Raw genomic sequence first — 23807 nt, 5'->3', positions numbered from 1 at the left:
ATAAAAATCAAAACCAGTTTCGTTAGGTTTGGCTAATGCCATTTATGTCATGGGGTAGAAAAACCATATTGTTTCGGATAGTTTATCATTTTATATATAAAATAGCTCAATTAATGGCATGTCATGTCAATTCGGATATGTGGACTTCTAGGCTGGTTATACCATCGGGGAGTTAACAGCGTCAAACAGCAGGGGCATCGACCCAGTTGTTTTTAAAATGTCAACAAAGATATTTATAAAAATTGGAACAACGAACGTGCATTTTGACAAGATAGGTGTTATCAGTTTTGATCAAATTAAATATGAAGTTGAAGAATATGACAATCAAATACTAGTATTCACAAAGATTGTTCTACATCTAGCTATGTTCATGTTTGTCTGTGAAGGACTATTATTAGTGTTTTGAGTTGCACAATATTTTATACACAATAGATTCATACAATACAAAGACCGTGCAAATGAATTTGCTTATCAACCCAGTATTGTGGACTATTGGGCTGGTGATTCCTGGTGTTTATATAACAAATTGTTTAATAAAAGCAGATTTTGGGCAAACCCCAAAAAACAATGTTTCACAATTCCACATAAATCAAACAACATTAGGTCTTCAACAATTGACCGGTGTGGACTTTCGCAAACTGGTTTAATTAAATATCCCCGAAAATAAACGAATCAACAGTATCAAAGATCTGCCATCAACATGAAACACTTCAAACGATATCATTGATGCAGTCAAATTCAGAAAAAAAGGTGTGGCCAATTATTATTTTAATTTACTTGTTTTACTCGCTGGATCAAAATCAAGAAGTTTTTTTTTTTTATATAAATATCAATATTAAGGAGTCCATCCTGTAGTTAACACATTTTTTAACAACGTTACATGTTTCAAGATACTAGTAGTAAAAAAAAAGATATGGCAAACAAGACAATGTTTTTGAGTTGGAATATGCATATAATATCATATGACATGATCAGCCAGTTGTTTGGGATTTTTTCTCTTTTAAATCTGCCCTCCGCCGTTTTATATAAAAGAGTCGATGATGATGATGTTTCAGTTGTGTTTTAGATTCAGTGGCAAATTTAACATTAATTTCGTTCATGCGATATGATTGATCGATTGATTGAATGTTTGTTGCTTGCTTTACGTTCTTATATATTTTATATATAAATTAACAGGCTTGTTAATTAACGGTGACCTATAGTTGTTAATGTCTGTGTCATTTTGGTCTTTTGTGGATAGTTGTCTCATTGGCAATCATACCACATCTTCTTCTTTATATATTGGTATCTTTGAATTTTGTATTTAAGTATTCCTTATTTATATGTTTTGGTCGATATTTTGTTTATTATTTAACCATACTAAAATATTCTGCTTCAATCTATCATTGATAGTTCCATTTAAACAATTCGTGTTTTTACTGATTATAAAATTGAGAATGGAATCTATACATTTTGTTCAAACACTTTTGAATTTGAACTCTGCTTCGTTATCAAATGCCTCTTGTACCATACATCCAATGTCTTGTCTGTCGATTCTTTCCAGAGCTTTCTTTAAGCTTTCTACCAGGCTTTCGTAAGGTCGTTTTGGTCGCCACTTTTGAAACATATTTTCTTTAAAGTTGTCTTCCTTCATTAAACCGTTCAGTATGTCCACTGACATGTTTAAGTTAACACCTAATCTGAAACACTCTTGCTCAGTTAAATTGTCACCAAGCTTTTTGAGTGACGCATATCGAAGGACTGTACATCTAATCGGACCTGAAACAAAACCAAAGGCTGCATATTTAAAATTATTTTAATATTTTTGTTATATTTGTTAACATATTTAATTGAAATATGTCTTTATAAAAATCAGAAGTTGTCATATAGCCAAATAAATGCTAATGAAATTTGAGGTATACCTACCCTTACAATGCCTTACAAAAGTGTCCTTGATTTTGATTGGCAGCATGTATCAATTTGTTGTATATTTTTTATCTGATAAATTCTTGTTATATTTCACCCTCGTTTTGGTTTGTGTACGTAGTTTACCCTATATGTAGTGATATTTGCCAAAACTTATATTTAATCCTTCTTTTACTCTTCGCGGACACGTTGCCTAATGTGTGCATTTTAATAAGTTGTTGTTATGACAACGTGTTGCTATTTGGTATAACTGAATATAAACATTATGTCCATTTCTTTTGATAACCGGTGTCATTAAAAAGACATAGAATACCAATGTCAAAGTAAAAGATTCTGTTTTTACTAAATTGTTTGCTCAAACAAATAACAACCATGAAGGCGTCCTTTCTTCTTGATATGTAAATAGTGTCTAATCGCCTGGTATTTATTATAGAATCAGCTCAAGTCAAGATTATTAATGATGAAACAATGCTTAATACTTAGTTTTAATGAGAAGTTATTCATCATTTGATTACTGAAAACCAAATGTTATTTTCTGTAAGATTGAGAATAAACAGAATGTCAATTGTAGGCAATGAAAAAGGAGGAAAACACAAAAAACAAAATTAAAGTGACATGAGTTTAACATAGATATTAGCTAATAAATCCGATACCAAACTACAAAGTCAAGTTTCGAGACCGACACAAACCATTAAAATGCAAACGTTTGAGGGATAAAAAAAAAACTAAAAAGGCTTTGACAGAACATTCAAAGCTCTCGATGAGTAAATCTTCTCGAAGGAACTTACTTGGGTGTCATTACAACTATGACACTTTTAAATTCAAACATACTGATTGCTGTCAAAATGTATCATCTAAATCTGGAAAATAATGCAAGCCTTAACTTGAGACAGCATGCTGGATAGTGTACTTTTGGGTTTTTTTTTTGCTATCATAGGTTCATTTATAATTTCATCCAAATGGCAATCTTGCTCATAATTTTGCTTTTGTTGTGCTAACAGCTGGATCTGTCATTTGCATTATGTATTATGTATCTTCAACTTACATTCAGGATCATTTGGATCAAGTTTGGTTTCTCTTAACAGTTCATCTGGAACTAAAATATAGTCAATAGATAAGAATATCATACGTTAGCAACTATACAATTAATATGCATTGCAATCCTGCTTCACAGGATACTACCATTTATTTTTAGTTGTACAAATCATGTACGTACAAAATTAAATATTCAATAAACATTTATTCATAAAACTGTCATATTCTTGGTTCACACATGATCGAAAACTAAATTGCATAGGAAAACGAGAAACGTTTTAAGTTTTATATGCTTTATTGGAGAAGTCACAAGGGATTCTGGCTTAGCTGTGTGGGATGTATATATATACAGCGACGTCAATTGTCCAACATTTTTCAGGTTAAACCTTTATATTACGTTTGTCATAAGTGGTAGTTCATATAGTCATAAATGGAGAAAAAAAACCACACAAAATAAGAAATCATTTTCAACTTTTAAAACGATTTCTGAATATCGTTTTTGCAAATAACTGGGTATTCGACAAAACCCGAAAGACGATTTGAAAGCAACTGGACTACGTAAATTATGAAAACCACACAATAGCAACAGCTTAAATAGTCACATGGTACAGATTACATATATGTATTAGTAATTTAATAATTTAACTCACTTTCTACTTCAGTTATTTTGACAGCAATTGGTAACGTTGTTAGATATTCAGTCTGAGGCTTTTGTTTCTCCTCTACGTATTCATTTTTAATTGCAGTGGTCTTTGACCATGGACAACAACTACAAATACCAGTTTTTGGTGTTACTTCAGGCACTTTATTCGAATCTACTTTCTTGTTTGACTTTGTGTCCACTTCGATAATTTTGTCAATTCTGACTTCACCGCTAGGCAGTTTGTGTGAATCAAATGTTACCTCACCGGTAGGCAGTTTGTAATGATCAATTAAGTTGAAAGTCCTGTGGTTTTTCTTTTTGTTTGGATTAAATATAATAATTTGGTCACCTTCTGTTCCTTCTTGAATAGGCAGATCTCCTGAGAACGTTATCTAGAAAAAGTAAGAGAATAAACTTCGTTTAAATCAAAATGTGGACTCGAAGTTATCCCCCCTAAGAGAAAAAATCCGTGTACATAAACGTTTTGGAATGGTCTCTTTGTCTCAAAAGCAAATATAGTATATTCGCATAAAAATCTATTCAATTGAAAACAAATATCGGTTTTTTGAAACTATTGGTCTGAATCAGACTGTAAATTCTGAATTAGGATAAAACCTTTTAAATTGAAAAGTAGAATCACAAAAATACTGTACTAAGAGGAAAATCAAATAGGCAAGTCCGTAATCACATGGCAAAATCAAATGACAAAACACACAAAAAACGAATGGACAACAACTGTCATATTCCTGACTTTGTACAGGCATTTTCAAATGTAGAAATGGTGGATTAAACCTGGTTTAATAGCGCTAAATCCCTCACTTTGTACGACAGTCTCATCAAATTCCGTCATATTTACAATGATGTGAACTAAACAGACATAATGAATAAAATAGTCAAAATATGGATACAGCAGCCATTATCGTAATACAATTTTAAAAGAAACAATTTCGCGTGTATGACGTCAAAGGACTTCATTTTCCTACTAGATGTTTATTATAATTCACATTGCTTTTCATCTTGTAATACATAAGAAAATGTGACATTTTAATTTTTCTAAAATTTTCTTTATTCTTTTATATGTTAGTTTCTGTTTAATTATTGCGTGAAACATCAACCAGTATAAATTCTTATATGTGTACACAATTGCAAAAGCCATGCTATATCGATTATTGCAACCTATAGTTTAATAAATTTATCCACAAGAGTCAACACATTTGATTCGGGATTTGTTTTATATTCAAGTGAAGTTAACAAAAGTCGAATACTTTCCTTTCTATGATAACACAATATTAATAAATTCTGTGAACAGTAGTAACCTTTGAGTTAACCAATAAAGGATGAAAATTGTGAGAATAATGGTGCAAATGTCTAACAGAAGATACAAAATAATAGAGATAAATGGTAGAATGAGCGATGACTATAAGATAATTAGTATTATTTCCTATCTTCAAGTCGAAATCACAAAATGAGCATTCAAAACATAGCAGCATTGTTCTTGTCATATATTTTACGATATTGACCAGCCAATATTAAACAAGTTATTATATAACAGCTACGACAAGAGGATTTAAGACATGAAAGTCTACAAATATTACCAAATGGCAACAAGAAATCAGTACCCCACCTTTAAACCACTAATATTTGAGTACAAGCATAATCTTCCCATATTAATCCGACTTCTAAATGTCACTGTACCTTAAACTGTTGGTACACCTGTACAATACAGTCAAAGTATTCCACAGACTGAGTTTCAAATCCTTTTTCTTTCCATTGTTTACGTCGTTTCTTGCCCGATTTCTTCAGAATGCATTCAATAATTAAGGTGAACACTCGGTCTGTTTCAAACTTTACCATTGCAAACAATTCAATCTGTTTCTCCTTCTTAATTGCTTGAGTGGCTAATTTGACAGCCTTCTCCGAATATGTTCTCGAGCCGGCAACATAGCTACAACCAATAAAAAATAACAACGTGTTATGATTAAAGGCAAGCTATTTATTGGAATTTCTATTTGAAGACATGTAAAAATTTGATTATGCAACAAACTGAGTTTTTTGTGTTGTTAATTATTTTTCTACTGTTAGGAAGAAATTTTGTCTCAAAGTGTTTATGTACAAATTTCAGTTATTTGGCCTTAAAAAAACATAATCTATTTCTTCATTCGAATAAGCTGTGAACTAGATTCAATTTACCGAAAGTGATATTATTGCTGAGTGTGGATCTGCATAGCGGGTGACGCTTACGTTAAATGAGACGTAATTCCTGTCGACACCTGCCTTTTACTTTTGATATTTTCGCGATTCCATCAATTAAATGTTGTTTATCCTGAAGCTGTCTCCTAAATAGATTTGTAAAATTTGAATACCGATTCATTACTGTTGCATCAAGCTTTTTAAGTAACTGTGAGTAAGTATAATAGATACAATGGATAAGCGTTGGTTCTTGGAAAAAAAACCGTGAGCCATTGTGTCTCTTACTTGAAAATATTGTTTTGATAGCTATTCAAACTTAAGGTCTTTTCTTACAAAAATATCCACAATAACAAACAAACTAAGAAAAAAAAAGCCAAGACAAAACAGGAATTCAAACATAAACCGACAAGTCTATACATGTTCATCTAAAATGACGCCACAACTCATTCCACTCAACCTCGCGGCTACAATCGTATACTATATGGTTGACTATTATGTAGATATATTAAGGTACAAGAACTATGTGTCCCTTGTACCGCTGTGTATCACATGTTCATTTATAATTCGTCTAAATATCAGCCCAACAATGTGAATATGTTTATTTATATATATCAAATAGACTTTTAATTGCAACCCATTGGAAGCCAAGAGGTGTCGACGATGTGTTCATGCCAGTCACACATTACAGATTTCATGGGCCGGGGGGGTTTCGATTACCAGAGAAGTCACATGAAAATCACAAAAGCTTAAGTTGAGTTTTAAAGTTATTCCATTAGTATTAACAAAAATGATACAAACAAAAATCTTACAACGAAAAATGTTTGACGTCGAATGTCACAAATTTCTTTTGGTTATCTGTTTCTATGATTTCCCAGTCATCATCCTCTTCTGGGTATTCCTTTTGACAGCCAAGGATGATAACATCTGTATCGGTCTGAGTGTGCACTGGCATTTGCATTTTAACTGTTTTCTTGGGCTGTTTACCATCTGACATTGTTAAATCCAATACATTGGTGATCAGTAGTGGTTCGTCTATATCTTTTTCATCCATTATTAAATCTTTGGTTTCTGAAACCTATATAATATATTCTCATAAAAAGAAGAATCATATCAGTCGTCCAATTTTAATAAAGGTTTGTCTTAGTTTAGTCTTTTGCTTCCATAACCAATATAAAAAGAAGATGTTGTATGATTGCAAATGAAACAACTCTCCAGAAGAGACCAAAATGACACACAAATTAACAACTATAGGTCACCGTACGGCCTTCAACAATGAGCAAAGACTATATAGCATAGTCAGCTATAAAAGGCCCTGAAATGACAATGTAAAACAATTAAAAAGAGAAAACTAACGGCCTTATTTATGTATGTTTTACGAAACATTTCAACATGCTCTTTTAACAAATATTATTATTAGATTATGGTTTTACTTTTGACTCATTCGGGAAAATTGTATAATGTTTTTTAATTATTTTTTTTTATTCGGTACAAATCAGATAAAATAACTTTTTAAGACAGCCTTAATTGATAAAATGACACGAAACGGTTAATCAGAGTGCTCTTATACAGGGTTAAACCCCGGATATTCAAATGATACGAAAACAACTGAGGATTTTTTCCTTACATTAACTTGTAAATGACCAAGACCTTCAAATGTCCCTTGAGGTATATCTATCTTGGCATCTGGTTCCATTACAGGTTGTATACACACAGCATCTTCTGTTACTGTGAATGTTTCGGGAACTTCTGTTGTAATTATGGCAAACATTACTGTGTCTTTATTTCCAAAGGTAATTGTTAGAGTTACATTTGTGTACTGGAATGTAAAAAATGCTTGGTGATTTGGAGGTCAGATAATTGTATATACTATTATAAACAGTCCATAACCTTTCAAAAAAGAAAATGTTTCCTGCTTTGAAAGTTTTAACATCTGGACAATGTTTTAAGAATGCAATAATTAAATGGAATTTCTTTCGACAAATTTCAAATCTTTGGTTGTTTAATATAGACAGAAAAATTACATTATTAGGTAAATAGACAAAGCTAACTTACATTTGAGACGTCTGGGTCATCAGTTTCGATTTTGTCGAATCCATCAATTGTTCCATTTACTGAACCGTCAATAGAAAACAACGACAGTCGCTCGCTGCAACTAGGTATACCAGGTACTGTGATCTGTAACTTTAGAGAATTAGGCGTTTTACCCCAGACAATCAGTTCCACAACATCACTAAATAAGCTTTCTTGCTGTTGCAAACGATCACGTGCGTTTGAGTATTCCGGGTGCATTTTACAACAATATAAGTAGAAACTGTTCAATATACCGTGTGGTTGTATCGAAATTCCAAGAGTTCCTATTTTGATATCGTCTATTCCTGGTTGAACTTTTAATACTTTAAAAGATATTGCACTAAAAGAAAACAGGAAATTAGTAAAATATGAGTAGGATATTCAAAGTTGAAGATGTTTTATAAATTAAAATGAAGTCATATGTTTTTGAGAAAGAATTTTGCAGTTAACTACAGAACATTTTTGTTGTCGTGATTCAAATATTTTCAGGTATAAATCTATCGTGTTTGTATTCGAATATATCTGATTAAAAATATGGTTTGTAATACACAATTTAAATTTATGTTTGTCTTTTATTCGTCCGTTGTAATAAACATTTGGAATTTATGTATGCCTTTATTTGTCATTGAAATACAAATTTGGAAAGTTTGCAGGCCTTTGACATGTTCCTTGTAATATACATTTAGATTTAATGATGATTATCATTAACCTGAATAAAAAATCGAAGTATACATGGTCCCTTATAAGGTTGTATCAACTAGAGCTCGTTCAAATTTGTCACCTATATTAAGAAACAGACACAGTTAATGTCGTTACAATGTGTTGATTTATAAGAAACCTTACTAAATTTGTCAGTTTACAAATTTAGAAATTAACAATGGTTTCAACTCCTTCATGCAAAATTGACCTTAGAAGGATTTGGCTATTATACGTTTGGACCTTATTTCTTACATAGCTCTTCAAATATAACGATATAAAAAGACGTGGTTTGAGTGCCAATGGGACAACTCTCCATCCAGGTCTCAATTTGAAAAAGTAAACCATTATAGGTCTAAGTGCGGTCTTCAACACGGAGTCTTGGCTCATACCTAACAGCAAGCTTGTCGCTAAAAAATTATAATAAGTTAATCTGCAACATAAAAAATGTTGTATTCTTTATTCTTACCCATACTTATATCCTGGGTATCTACTGCTCTGTAAAACAAGTAGATCTAAAACCCATTTGTCTTTTTTACCGAGCATGTTAGTATCACCCATTGTCCAAACCCAATCCTGAAGAGCAGCTTCTGCCCCTAGTTTACAAAACAGTCGAACTGCATTTGCATCCTTTCTGATTACGGCAAGCTCAAGGCCACTCTGACCATGCTGTTGAAAGACACTATGCATGTGTTAAAATGCGTTGCTTATAATTTATTCTATAACAATCATGAATGTGGAAAGGCTTATATTTCCAAATGATTTGTTTTAAATTACGAAAAAAGTCTGATTTTGTCATTTGCTCTCCTATAAGCAGTTTGTCTCGTTGGTGATCATAAAAAACTATTCTTGTTTTTACCGGTATACTGTTTGCTAGCGCTAAAAACATGCATACCATTTTCCAGGTTAAACAATAGAAAAATAAGAACAAACAACAGTAAAAGTATGTTAGAAAACGATTGACTCACTAGATATGCACATTAACACAGGATCATGATAACATTAATGACAACGACAAAAAATAAACATTTTGTCGTAATTTCTTTTTCTCAACTCATCCGCATTGTCAATTGCAAAAAGTCAAAATATGAGACAAAACTAAACTGTATGTGCTAATTCATTTAAGTCAATTTCAATGCGAAAGATGCGTTCATTATATTCACTACAATATATTGTTTTTAGTGATAGCAGATAATCTTTACATAGATATTGGGAGATATGGTATGAGTGCACATGTACAGCGACATGAAATTTGAAATGGTTATCCATTCTTCAAAGAAAGCGCTTGAATGAAGTATGCTTAATATTATTGAAGAAAGTTGGCTTGAAGATGAGCTTAGTACGTTCCATAAAAATACCGGTTGTTTGCTGCAAACATGTTCTAAATATGAGAAATTAGTTCCGTCGATCAGAAACATGTACGATAATGAGCAATTTATAGTAACGATTCAGGTGAAACAAGTTTAAATCATGATTAGATTGAAAAAAATAACAGATAACAAATAGTTGGACAACAGAACTACAAGACTTGTTATAGATATTGTAGGCCCATTATAAGAGAAAAAATTATGCAGTGAACGTTTGCTCACTGTCATGAATATTGCAACCAGATTTCGGAGTTTATTCTACTTATGTTAAATCTCCCAGTATTTGAATTGTGATGGTCAAATTATTTTCAATTAAGTCGGAGTCTATTCTGAACCTGCTTGGTCAAAGTACATGTTTTATATGTCCAGAATTTTCCAAGTTACATGTCAGCCGGGTATAACAGTATATCACACTATGTCAATGTGATTTAAAATGTCGAATCAGACACAGAAGAATATAGTTTAAGCATATTGTTTTGAAATTTGAAATGATTTTGATAATATGTTTGCTTCTGTTTGCTGGTATGGATCTTGTATAGGTACCATCATGTTATGTTAGGTTATGAACTTTTAACGAAAACAACTTGAAATTGGGAATGGAAATGGAGAATATGCCAAAGAAACAATAACCCAACAACAGGGTAGAAAACACCCCAATACCACCAATGGACCTTCAAAACACTTGTTAACTCACATGTTTGATTTTAAAAATAAACTTATTAAATATCTGAAATTTCAAAAGAAATCTACACTTAAAAAGAAAAATTGGAATGGTGAGCAATCCAGTGAAAGTCGTTTGCAACCAGTAAGTATCATTGCAATGTTGTTGTACATACCCCTGTGCAACACAACATATACAACTTGATATGACATGTTAACCATTTTATGATAGAGAAAATTAATTAACTTAAATCTGATCTAAATTGTAACGTTTTTATTGAAATTGAAGAGTTAACTTCGTTCCTAACTACAAACTTAAAGAATTCTTATAGGATCACGGTAGTTATAGTTTCCGGCTAAGATCGTGGTTTATCGAGTGATATGATCGGTTTTTTTCGAGTGTGACCACCTTTTTTCGAGTGAATATGATAAAAATGTAAACAAACAGACATCTTTTCTGACAAGACTTGATATAGAAGCTTGATTTTAATATACAAGGTTATACACGGCATATATGTTAGTATTCACGATAAAAAGATGTTATCAATCCGACATTAATTTTTGTTTTCGTTCATCGCTTTGTACATAAAATAGGCTGTTAATTTACTCGTTTGAATTGTTATACATTTGTCATTTCGGGGCCTTTTATAGTTGACTATGCAGCATGGGCTTTGTTCATTGTTGACGGCCGTATGGTGACCTATAGTTGTTAATTTCTGTCTCATTTAGTATCTTGTGGAGAGTTGTCTCATTGTCAATCATACCATATCTTTTTTTTTATAACACTTACATTTTATAAACAAGTGTCGTTCACATTGTATATATTATATAAATAACACATCGCTGAGAGGGTGATAGAGCAGATTATTGCCCCGAGAAGCCAAGGTTGACAATGCTTTTTCGATGGGTACCAATCTGCTCTATCACCCTCTCAGCTATGTGCTATTTAATTTATTATACTGAATGTCCTATCATTATGGTCTTCTACATATTAATTTTATTTTTAAAAAGTATTTTTTATAACGTCACGTACATAACAACGTTACGGGTATTAGAAACAAACAACAAAAGATGTTTTATTTTTTATTTTGACAGGCAAATATAAAATCTGAGCCACAACGTATAACTCAAGCATTGTATTTAATTACTTGATGCAAATTCTATTCATTGTACTTTAAAATATCGATTTTGATTGGTCTGGACGAGAGGGTAACATTCTAAAAAATTGTCACCCGCTCAGGATTGTAAATAGAGTAAACACCATCGTATTAGCCAATCAAAATACGGAATTTTAACGTGAAGTATAATGATATTGGTTGTCACATCTCATACATTACATGTACAGTATTTATTCGTGATATTAACAATCTGATTTAAGGATAGACAATTTGGGTTTAGACGTTCATACATATAGTGTTTTAAGCTGATGAATGATTCATTTCATTGTTAGTTGTATATGAAATTCATTCAAATTTTATTGTCAATGGGAATAAAATGGGACAGATGCATGTGTGTGTCTTTTTTAATTCATGGATTTGTTTTGGTGAGGAGAGGCAAAGTCTTATATGGTAGAAATTTTTTTATTACATAGCATTTTCTGAAAATTACTGCTGTCCAGAAGGTTTCTTTCTCATTCTTTTTTTTAAATATTATTAACTGTAAAAACAATGGTAGCATGAAACGAAGTTAAAGATTAAAAGTCCCCTGCAATTGTTCTTAAAACCGGTTTATAAAGGATCCAGTAATTTCTAATTTAACACTATAAAGTTGATGCAGAACGTTTTCCGAACAAAACATTTACATAAATATGTTTTTGGTGATTTTTTCGAAATACATGATATTTTCTTTCACTTAATCACAGTCATAAACTAGAAAATGTCATTTTTTTAAAGTCAAGAATACCTATTTTCTTATTCAAATTTTCTGTAAAAAAAACGGACCAATTTTCAAAATCCAGGATAGTTTCATAGTTGCTTTCGAAAAAAGCCCGGACATTAACAAACATTGAATATTTTGGTTGAATACAAGAAAATTGTGCTTCTTTGTTCCTCAAAACATGTATAGTGTAAAAAATAAGATGGGTAGTCATGTGAAAAACTATTATAGTTACGAAATATCAATTAATTGATCTTATCGCATGTTTTATCACTCGAAAAAGCCCGATCTACACTCGAAAAAAATGGACAGATTCACTCGAAAAACCACGACCCTAGCCGGACATTATATCTACCGTGAGGATTCACATATTTCTTCGGTTATCGCTTCAACAAACTCTAGAGAATGCTTTTTATCCCTACAACTCTTCAATTAATTTCTCTAGCAGTTGTCGATTTTGTTTTGGAAACAATATCTGCATGTTTGTATGTGTACATGACTTTAAGTAGCCATGTGGAATACATTGGTAATAAAGTAATTCGATGAAAAAGGTATATGCTTCTGGACGTGTTCGTATACGAATTATCGGAATTTTATTAATTGTAACTAATATCGAGTCTCAGTATCTCACCATATTTAATATGTTTATATCTCCTCCGTGTGCTACTATCGCCACTATCACTTCAATGTGTCCTTTCCGTGCCGCTTTATGAATTGCAGTTTCGCCATTCTGAAAATAATAAGTCAGTCACTTAAAAACCCAATTGCAATTGCACGCTAAGCAGTTTTTTTTATGTTGTTGTAAATATATAACATTTTTAAAATGGAGTTTCTATTTTCAATGTATCAATTGGGTCTTCGGTGCATATTTATTTGCTTTGATAGCGCTTCGATCAAGTGTTTTACTTTTCCTGGACTAGCAAAAGTTATTTTATTTGAATTTTCTAATACCGCTGTACTGGTGTGTACTTGTTCTACAGAAATAAGTTGCTCAACTTGTTTAATGCAAAAGTGCAAATTAGATCGTTTGATCCTTTATGAAATTAATTTTCTAAAGAGGGCAAAATTTCTCTCTCAGAAAAGGTAAAATCACAAAAAAACTAAACTCCATGGAAAATTCTAAACGGAGAGTTCCTGATCAAATGGCAAAACATCAAATGATAAAACACATCAAACGAATGGACAACAACTGTCATATTCCGGACTTGGTACAGACATTTTCAAATGTAGAAAATGATGGAATAAAACTGGCTTTATAGCGCTTAACCTCTCACGTATATGACAGTCGCATCAAATTCCGTTATATTTACTACGATGCGTCAACAAAACAGACATACTAGGTAAAATAGTCAAAATATGGGTATGGCAGTCATCACTGTGTTACAATCTCAAAACAAACAAACATTAATAAAAAATCACAAAAAGCATCTGTCAATTTCAAAAACATATTCATTGCTTCGCGTGTTTGACGTCATATCATGTAAACGTCACATAGGACGACATTTTGTCGTTCAGTGTATAAACAAATACAATTTCACATGGAGAATGGTGGTATACAGGGTTAAAAAATCAAAAGTTATGTTAGAATTAATTTTCAGAAACATACTGAGATTTAAAATTATCCAGACGTTCTTAATACCACTAAGCGAGTAAAATAATTTTGTCGTTTGACGTTCAAAGTATTTTCAAATTTATAATAGAACAATAACATAATGACGGGATCTTTCAAAGTACAGAGTCACATTATAAGAACCAAAGAAACACAAAAGGTCTCATATACAAAACACGACTGCAAAAATGAAAAAAATACAAACACATTGGCGGTTGTAACCAGATTGGTTAGCTAGAGTACGCTAGAATCCTCATTTAATGACATGATAATTCATTGTCACAGTGATTTGTCGTCAGATTTGTGATCTAACATTTTAATCTTTTTGATAACAAAAAAAGGTAGGTAAAATAAAACCGGAATGTCACGGTTTGTTCCAGTTGTTATTAAATATTTGAAATTTAGTTTTATACTCAATCCTTTTATTTTCAACCAAAACTACCACATGTTTCCATTTTCATGTACCGATCTTATTGGTGTGTTAAATATTTCAACTCATATTTATTTGAAGTATAATTTTAATAAGGTAAATTCCTACCATATCTACTTTTCTAACGTTTCCACCATTTTGAATCATTTGGACTACAAGGTCAACATAACCTTCAAGTGCAGCATAATGTAAAGGGGTACAACCAGCCTGTAACGAAGAGTAGATTAAACTCATTTCTAATGCATGTTTACCATCCTATAACAGCTAGGTTAAAGCTGATGTCCTAAACTACAGTTATGGATATCCAAAGATATCAAATAACATTCATTATGAAATAGAAATAACTGCAGCTACGGATATCAGTTCAACATATGAAAATCTCATAATCAAGATATAGTAGGAGAGTTATAAACGACTATATTCAGAGGTGAAGAAAACAAAGAAATAAAAACTCTAGGTATTCAAATGTTTTAACAAAATAGGCTAATTCATCAAACACTTTTTGGACTACATACAAACTGTTTACGAAAACTTAATATAATGTAGATTTCTTTTTTCCAATTATTACAGAAATTAAGTGGTGACCATGCCTTGGTAAGTCTTAAATTGGTAGTACAAAGAAATTTTATAATTTTCTAGAGGTTTTGATTGATGAACATATTATTTGTTTTTCTTCCATATCTACCATCGTGAACACAAAAAGTCCTGCCTGCTAAATGGCAAAAACAACACAATCATATTATAAAAACCTTCAGAAAACGGCCAAATCGTGATCATATATAATCTTAAACTATTGAGGTGTCTACATTTGTAACACGTGGAAAGATTTCGTTGAAAACTTATTTTTTATAATAGGAAAACCCAATTAAAAACGTTTTTTACTTCAAAAGGTAAAACTTGTATATATATATATATATAAAAAAAGGCACGTGTCGTCAAATATAACTTTAAACCGCTTAAATTACATCTTAATTGAACAGCGGTATAATAATTGCCTTTATCATGTGCATTTGTCATGTTTATTTGAAGTCACAACTCGATTTAAAAGTTAGAATAATTTGAAGGCCATTCAAATATTGTGCATCTCATGAATATTCTTGTCTTGTTTCATCAGAATTTGAATTTCTTCTGTGTTTTAAACTTTAAATTCTGTAATCTAGCTTCGTATGTTTATTAAATCTAGTATGTCATTCGACAATCTAGGTGTGAAATTTAATTATATCTGTGTATTGTCAAAAACAGATTTTGCAATCTACAAAGATGCAGGGTTTTTTTTGGTTCAGTGTTTTTCATTCATAATTTTGACAAAAACGGCTTTATTTACAATTGAAATAAAAACATTCAGATTTTTATAGAAAACTTTTATACTTAATGAATATCGTACTCACAAGGTTTAAAAACGAAATCAGCAAAGAAACGGAAATATAAAAAATACACATCTAGAAAGAGGGCAGTAAATATAAGAATACAGAAGGATTGTTTTATTGCATGTGAGCGTTGAAAGCCTGCTTCAGAAGTGATTGTTCAAAACATTAATTTCATACAAATTTAAGAATTTCTGCTGTGGTTAATTGCAAAGAAATAAATCGAGAAGTCAAATACCTTTCTAATCTAGTCCTGTAATTAAATATCAATTTTGGTAAAATGTGTATCATACTACAAAGTGGTATAAAACAGCTACTTTGATTAAAATTCCTGCAATTGTTACATTTACAAGCAAGGAACAGTTAAAAAAAGTGTAGTATATAATTTTTAAAAAGAAACACGGGCAATGCAAGTTAAAGGAATCCCAGCCTTAAACAGAACCAAAACTATTATTCAATAAATATAAAAGGAATATATAAAACTGCGATCAATTATAATTGACAATAGCATGCATAGTTGGATACAAGAACTCGAAGTCGTCGTTGCTGAAAAGTTTAAACACTTAGATAATATTTGAACTGGAAAATACTCTTAACCAATAAATAAGATAAGATAAAGATTATTCTATCAAAGCGTCCTATATCGATATTTCAGTAAATATGCATGTTCTGTACACAATACAATTAAAAACAAAGATCAATACCCAGCCCTACATACGCTTTTAAAACACGATATATAACAATAATTTGAATAAAACAAATACAATTTAAAAGGCCTAAACATGCAATATTATAACTAAACAAACATGAAATAAAATGCCAACATTGTTATTAGTATAGTAAGCAAAACTGTCGATTAAACGTATCCTTTAAATAAAAATATAAAATGAAGCCTCGCACAGTTTACAACTTTTGAAAATGAAAACAAAAATATAACGAAAGAACAAAACAATACTGATAAAAGATATAAATAGTTTGCAGGTTATGATTTCACAAAAACCTTATTCTACCAATAAAAAAATTAACTAGAAATGTTTGTACGTATATACAGTTCATAAACGCAAGAAATATATACTCTTTGTTCGTTCTATCATACTGGTCATTGTTTTATTGCTTTTGAGAAAGTCCGTATCAGAGTTCTGTACTGGTATACAAAGGACATTCTACATTCACTATTACATTTATAATTAGGGTATTGATGTGCGATAGGTTTGGGAAATAATTGTCATTGAATACGATATTGTACTCTATGAATATGAATTTAAACACTATACTTTTTGACAATGTAAATTTATAGTTTAGTTAACTTGTTTAGAACAATATATTATGTTCGGGTTTGTTTCAGTATTTTTTGTACAGGCATTTCTTTTTGTAGAAAAAGGTTGATTAAACCTGGGTTTATCTTTTTTTTGTATACAATTAACTTGCTTCGTTGTAATATACAAAAGTAATGAATGTAAGATCAGTAAATCTTTATATAGTTGGGACTTTAGCACAAAGCCTTAGCTCACACCGAACAGCAAGCTATAAAGGGCACTAAAACTAGTGTAAAACTATTCAAACGGGAAAACAACGGTCTAATCTATATAAAAAACGAGAAACAAAAACACTTATGAACCACATCAACAAACGACAACTACTGAACATCAGATTCATATATATTAAAGGTTACTATTTTTCCTGATACAGGGGGTGGGGGTGGTTGGTCCTGTGGTGAACAAAGGGTGTTTACTATGCATTTCCATTTTGTTTAACAATGTGAATGCTATAGAGACTTAAGGAGACAGTTTATTAAAGTTTATTATTATAGACTTCCATCGTCGTTCAAATAAGTGCAACTTCTCAGCACTGAAAATGTAAAAGATTTGAGTAATTTGTGTAAATTCTTGTTTAATGCACTTAAACATAGGACCTAACTGTAATTGGTCAATATTTAATATTTATTTGCTTCTCTGATGTATGTTGTCATGTTGTGTTATAAAAATGTATTTGTATTTATTGCACTGATAAGCATAATGTGCTTGAAGTAATAAAGAATTGAATTGAATTGAATATCCTGTTTCTATTTTGTTGACCTTGAAAATATTTATATTAACTTATTTTTTACTAATTAAAGAAAGTGAACCACATTTACGGTATTATTATCAACAATGTCAAATTTTTTCGCGCGTTGCTTAGATTAATTCTGTTACGTTACTTGGATTTATTTGGTCCGAATCATTGTCACATTAAGCTTTCATGTCTGTATAGGTTGTTCAACTTATTTTGTTAATGTAACAGAACTAAAAACAACTTTCTAACAAGTTTATTGTATTAAGAACATATTAAACGTTTACCTCATCAGCATAATTGGAGTCAGCGCCATTTTCTATCAAGGCTGCTGCATTTTTTGCATCCTTCTTTCTGACACATTCAATCAATTTTTGTGATAACTGAATTAAAAAAAATTGTATATCTAATATAAAACAATCCAGCAGCAAAAAAGGTATTTGTAAAAGATAATATTTGTTATGTTTGCTTGTGAGATAACTTTTGTTTAAGACGGATTATCATTTATGTCATAGTTACAGGTCATCGTATGGCCTCTACCAATTAACATAACCTATACTGTAAATAAGCTATAAAAAATCATAGAGTTGAAAAAACGGGTATATTTCAAGTTATAAAAACAACAAAAGATATAAATGAGCAACCATAGCCATCTCGAAACAAAGTAACGAAAATAAATGAACATTTTAAGACTCTTGTGGAAAAGCATGGACAGTCAATTCACTTTTACTCAACAACCTATACATTGCATGTTACCTCCCTCAGGAAAAATATAACTTCGTGATTTGCGTGTGAGGGGGGAGGGATGGTTAGGAAAAAATTACGCAAATGAATTGGAAATTTTCAGATGGACACTATTCAGTAAAAGCTACGACATTGCTTTTTTTATGTCGATGCCATTTTCCTTTTGTTTTGAATTTTTATCCTGTTTCCTTTTCTTATGTTTTTCTTATGTTTTTCAAATACTGTTGAACATCAAAACTTCATAGTTCAGAATGTTTTGGAACTCATGATTCGATACCACTCACAATGGAGAGCTTGTCACACATATAATATACTCACACGCAAAATTCCCTTTAGACAAAAAAAAAAAACAATTTCCTTTATATGGAAATGTAGCAAAGTAGAAATTGATTATATGATTTTATTTTTGTATTGAGTACATTTTTGTATAAGACATACTGTAGCACACAGGGATTACAATAGGAAAATTAAGTTTTGTTCTTAATGAACTATCATAACACCATAACTGTTAAAATTCATATAAAACACTGCTATGTCTAATAGTTGGTCAAAACTTACTTGCTCATTCGAAAGTTCAGATATTTCTACCTTGTTCAGTCCCATATTTGATTACATTAACTCAGTTGTCTCATCATCTGTCGAATAATATTATCAAAATGTTTATAAACTTTTACATACAACTTATTTCGTTTATTGGTAGATGTTGTTGTTATTTCCGATACTGATTTTGACAAAATATGAAGTAGAGCAAAACCAGTTTTTTTTGTTGGTATGTTGATTTATTGTAAAATCAGCAACAACTAGTATGTAAGGAGACTACAATTTTGTTTTACATGTCGCTCCCTGTTATAAACTGAATGAAATAATAACATGCAAACAATTCACATGCTACAATAAGTCATAAACCATATTTCAATATACCATCGTGAATTGTTTTTCTTAAATATTTGGACTTGGAAACAATCGGTAAAGTAATCAACGTCCTAGTTACTTAAGTGATTGAAACGACGGAATCGTGGTGCTCTAATACACTGTTGAATAGGTTCACAGTAAACAATGTAAAAATAAAAATAAATAGTATTGCTTTAATCGTCAAGTTGTAATACGATCGTTTATCGATATGCGTGATAGCAACTTAGTATCAAAAGTGGAGTTCGTTAGGTGATATCACCTTGAGAAAGTATTTCAAAATAAGTAGGTTTCTGTTTTACTTTAAACGTTTCTTTTTTTGCTTAATAGACTTGTCACATATATTGAACATAAAACTATCTTAGAATGTAATTTTTCTTCACGGAGTGGATTTAGATTTTTAATATGTTTTCGTGAGTAACGGCAACACAGCGGCACAAAAACTAAGACATCTAGAAGTTTCTTATACCGTCTGCAATTAGATATGTTTCGAAAGATGAAGGTACACATTATAAAATATTCACTAGATATGTTATGGATAATGCATATTTTAAGTTTTTTCTTGTCATAGAACACACCGAGGGGTGAAAGATGAAACCACAAAACGTAGTTGAGGTAACCCCCCAGAACTCAAAGATGAAACGACAGAGCGTAGTATATGTTAACCCACCGAACTCAAGATAAAAACCATAGAACTTAGTAAAGGTAAACAATCAGAACTTCACTATAAAACCAAAGAACGTAGTAAAGTTTAACCCACTGAATTCCAAGATTAAACCACAGATTGCACTAAGGGTAGACACACAGAGCTCCAAGATAAAAAAAAAAAAAAAAGTATTTCGAAGTATATAGGTATTCAGTTTTACTTTAAACGCTTCTATTTTTGCTTAATAGACTTGTCACACATATGGAACATAAAATTATCTTAGAATGTAATTTTTCTTCACGCGGAGTGGATTTAGATTTTTGATAGTTTTCGTGGGTAGACGTTGATGAAATAGTAACACAACGGCACAAAAACAAAAACAAAGACATCTAGAGGTTCACAAAACATCTGAAACAATATGTGTCTCTAAAGACGAAGGCACATATTATAAAACGATTGAATATGTTCTTGTACCACAGACGGTAAACATAGAACCACACCACATAAAGATGAAACCACAAAACGTAGTTTAGGTAAACCCCAAAAACGTAGTTTAGGTAAACCCCAAAAACGTAGTTTAGGTAAACCCCAAGAACTAAAGAACTAAACAAAAGAGCGTAGTAAAGGTAAACTCACAGAACTTTACGAAAAAAAACAAAAGAACGTAGTGAAGTTAAGCCCATTGAATTTTAAGATTAAACCACAGAACACACCAAGGGTAAACCAACAGAACTTCAAGATAAACCCACTGAACGCAGTAAAGGTACACCAACAGAACTTCGAAATAAAATCACAGACCCCAAGATAAATCCCGTGACGTAATTAAGATAAACCAACAGAACTCGAAGATAAACCAAAAGAACTCGAAGATAAACCAACAGAACTCGAAGATAAACCACAGAACGCTATGAAAGTAATAGCATAACATAAAGAAGAACCTAAACACCGTACCGATGAAACTACAGAACGTAAACATGGAACCTCACAACTAAAAGAATAAGAAGTAACCACATAACTCAAATACATAACCAGATAACTTAATGTTTAAAACAGAGATGTGAAACAATCTCACACAGCTGAAAAAAGAAACAACATAATAAAAAAAACATAACACAGTTTTGATGATCATTGGTTATAAGTAATACTTTACTGTAAAACAGACAATTTCAATAATTTTATTTTTTGTTTTTAAGTTTTACTTTTGGAATTTTACAACATCGTGTTCTCCTGAGCGATTCATGATTGTAATAAAAAGGAAAAATCACAAAAATACTTAACTCCGAGAAAAATTCAAAACGGAAAAAAAAGTCTCTAAAATATCAACTAGGAAGCCTAGCGGTCGGCAAAAGTTTAACACGCAGTATAGACGCTAGCTTTTTTTTTAAAACATAAGTTTGTTCATTTGTTGCTAGGTTTCTGTCACACTGACGTGTATGCCTACCATCTCAATCATTTTTGTGATATATAATGTATAGGTAATGTAATATTAAATGTATCTAATTTATAGTGCATGCTTATTTATGGATGAGGAGACACTATGATTTTGAATTAAATTAAATCATACATGCATAATTTAAATTCCTAAACTTTGTAATAGGTAAATGAAATTATTTTAAAGGGGCACTAGCTATCGAATTCATGTTCACCAATTTGACTCAAATTCTCATATTTTATTTAAACCAATGTAAAACATTTTTCCAAACTATCAAAAGTATAAAATAAACAATTTACAGGCCATGGTCTCAGTAAGATTTAGCTTCGTTTCGTGTGAATGTTAGCAATGACGCCATATAATTAAATTTTGAGTTGACCTTATATGACCATATAAGCGATGTAAACATAAACATAGATATAAATAGATTAAGCAACTCGTGCAGTTGGATTTTTATAGGTCTACTAAATTTTGTATTATAGATTAAAAAAATTATGTTTATCGTCGTTTTTTCCTAAATAAGAATGATTTTTTGTGGATCGAATCAGTCAATCAAATTATTTACCTTTGTTTCACTTTCAATGTTGACATTCTTTTCCTTTAAATTACCGTACACGGACAATGCATGCGTTTTTCTATCTCTTTCTACGAGGTGAAATTGGAGTTCACATGAATACAGGTTTAATGAGGTCGAATTATGCACTTGTAAGTAAATATTTCATTATCATATTAGCTTAATTTGACAAAATTAAACCATTTTAGCTGTTTAAAGTGAATTATTATTTCATAATTTCACTTTCATTAATGATTGAACAAAAAAACTCATACTTTAGATTTTTTTTATTATATCTCGTAGCTAGTGCCCCTTTAAACTTTTGTAAATTATAGTTTTAACATAAAGTGATGCTCAAAAATTGAAAACGACACGTTTAATAATTTCTTGCGTCCGAAGCCCTTTTCTCGATTTACCTTCATCAGGAACGCTCAATCGATGTCTATCCGCCCGTCAACATTTTGTTCTATTTCGTATCATAAAACAATAATTCAAATCTGACTTCAATCGTTTTTAACCGTATTTATGTTTATGAGAGGAATATCCTTGTAATTGTGAAACAATTTGGTTTAATCTTAATCAGTTAGTTGAAAAAACACAATGATTTTCAAGGTTTCAAAGAAAAGTGATAATTACATGTAGGTATAATGTGCTTCTGCTAATCTATTCTGGAGATTTCAAATTTGCACCATGTGCCAACTTGAGAAAAAATATTTTTTTAAATATTTTTTTTTAACAAAAGATAAATATTCTTTATTCTTCAGATTGCTTACTACAATTTTACTACACTGTCCAAACTAAAAAAAAGTATCCCTGTGAAATACTTTTGGAGTGTCAAGGAAAATACTCAGAATATAATACAGTATACACATTTTTTTTTATTATATCAACCTTTTTAAATTCATGAAAAATAGGGCTCCTACTCTCGCAGGGAAGTTGACCTGATATGGCTATTTTAGTTTTGTTCGTGTAGTCTAGCTCTTCACTTGTCAAGGCATTATCCATCTTTGACTTTCAATTAGTCGTATTTGTTTTTACTTTTACGACCAAGTATTATATGATTATTATGTACGGTAAAACATTAACTTAATGAATTAGTAATTAATACAAACCAAAATTAGTATTTGGGACAAATGATATATCATGAAAAAACAATCGGATTGCTGCCCTCACTTATGACAGATCATGATTGGGGGAGAGGAAAGCAAATTAAAAATTCCTATAAAGTAAATAAAGAAAAAAGTAATATGACATATCCACATTGCGTGTCAAAGTAGAAGTATTATTTGAAAGATAAACAAAACCTCAAATTATAACAGGATAATTATAATGTAATCGTTAAAAACGGGTTATTTAAATTGTTTATCCATTTATTGTAACTAAATTTGGAGCCAGCATTCGTCATAAACGTTAACTTCATGACCTAATTCATATCATACCGTAGCCATTATATGTCTGCTTGAATTAAGGAGTTAATGCAAACTTTAATATACATAAAGTATGTATATCTAACGTACAGAAACTGAATATAACTTCTGTTTTGAAAAAAGATGTATTTACACAGATTTGCAGTCTTATACAGATTTGAAATATGCCTACATTGAAACAATTCTAATATTCATTATAAACT

The 23807-nt window shown here is 31.0% G+C and overlaps 1 protein-coding gene across 3 annotated transcripts in view; it reads right to left on the bottom strand.

Annotated features, from left to right (window-relative positions):
* Positions 1-1325: 1325 nt before the first annotated feature.
* The window catches only part of LOC139513636 (uncharacterized), a 29902-nt gene continuing 7420 nt past the window's right edge, over positions 1326-23807 (bottom strand). For all 3 annotated transcript variants that reach the window (XM_071302307.1, XM_071302308.1, XM_071302306.1), the window contains exons 2-13: positions 19196-19272; positions 18181-18276; positions 14589-14687; positions 13073-13171; positions 9009-9208; positions 7826-8183; positions 7398-7589; positions 6583-6848; positions 5279-5528; positions 3591-3975; positions 2951-3001; positions 1326-1758 (exon numbers count right to left, since the gene is read on the bottom strand). In XM_071302307.1, coding sequence (XP_071158408.1) covers positions 1457-1758; positions 2951-3001; positions 3591-3975; positions 5279-5528; positions 6583-6848; positions 7398-7589; positions 7826-8183; positions 9009-9208; positions 13073-13171; positions 14589-14687; positions 18181-18276; positions 19196-19240 — 2343 coding nt within the window. In that variant the 5' untranslated portion in view covers positions 19241-19272 and the 3' untranslated portion in view covers positions 1326-1456. The remainder of the gene's footprint in view (positions 1759-2950; positions 3002-3590; positions 3976-5278; positions 5529-6582; positions 6849-7397; positions 7590-7825; positions 8184-9008; positions 9209-13072; positions 13172-14588; positions 14688-18180; positions 18277-19195; positions 19273-23807) is intronic.

The sequence above is a fragment of the Mytilus edulis genome, chromosome 2, assembly GCF_963676685.1.
Source record: "Mytilus edulis chromosome 2, xbMytEdul2.2, whole genome shotgun sequence".
NCBI classification, from domain to species: domain Eukaryota; kingdom Metazoa; phylum Mollusca; class Bivalvia; order Mytilida; family Mytilidae; genus Mytilus; species Mytilus edulis.
The sequence above is the reverse complement of the archived record's forward strand: the minus strand, read 5'-3'. Positions and strand labels throughout refer to the sequence as shown.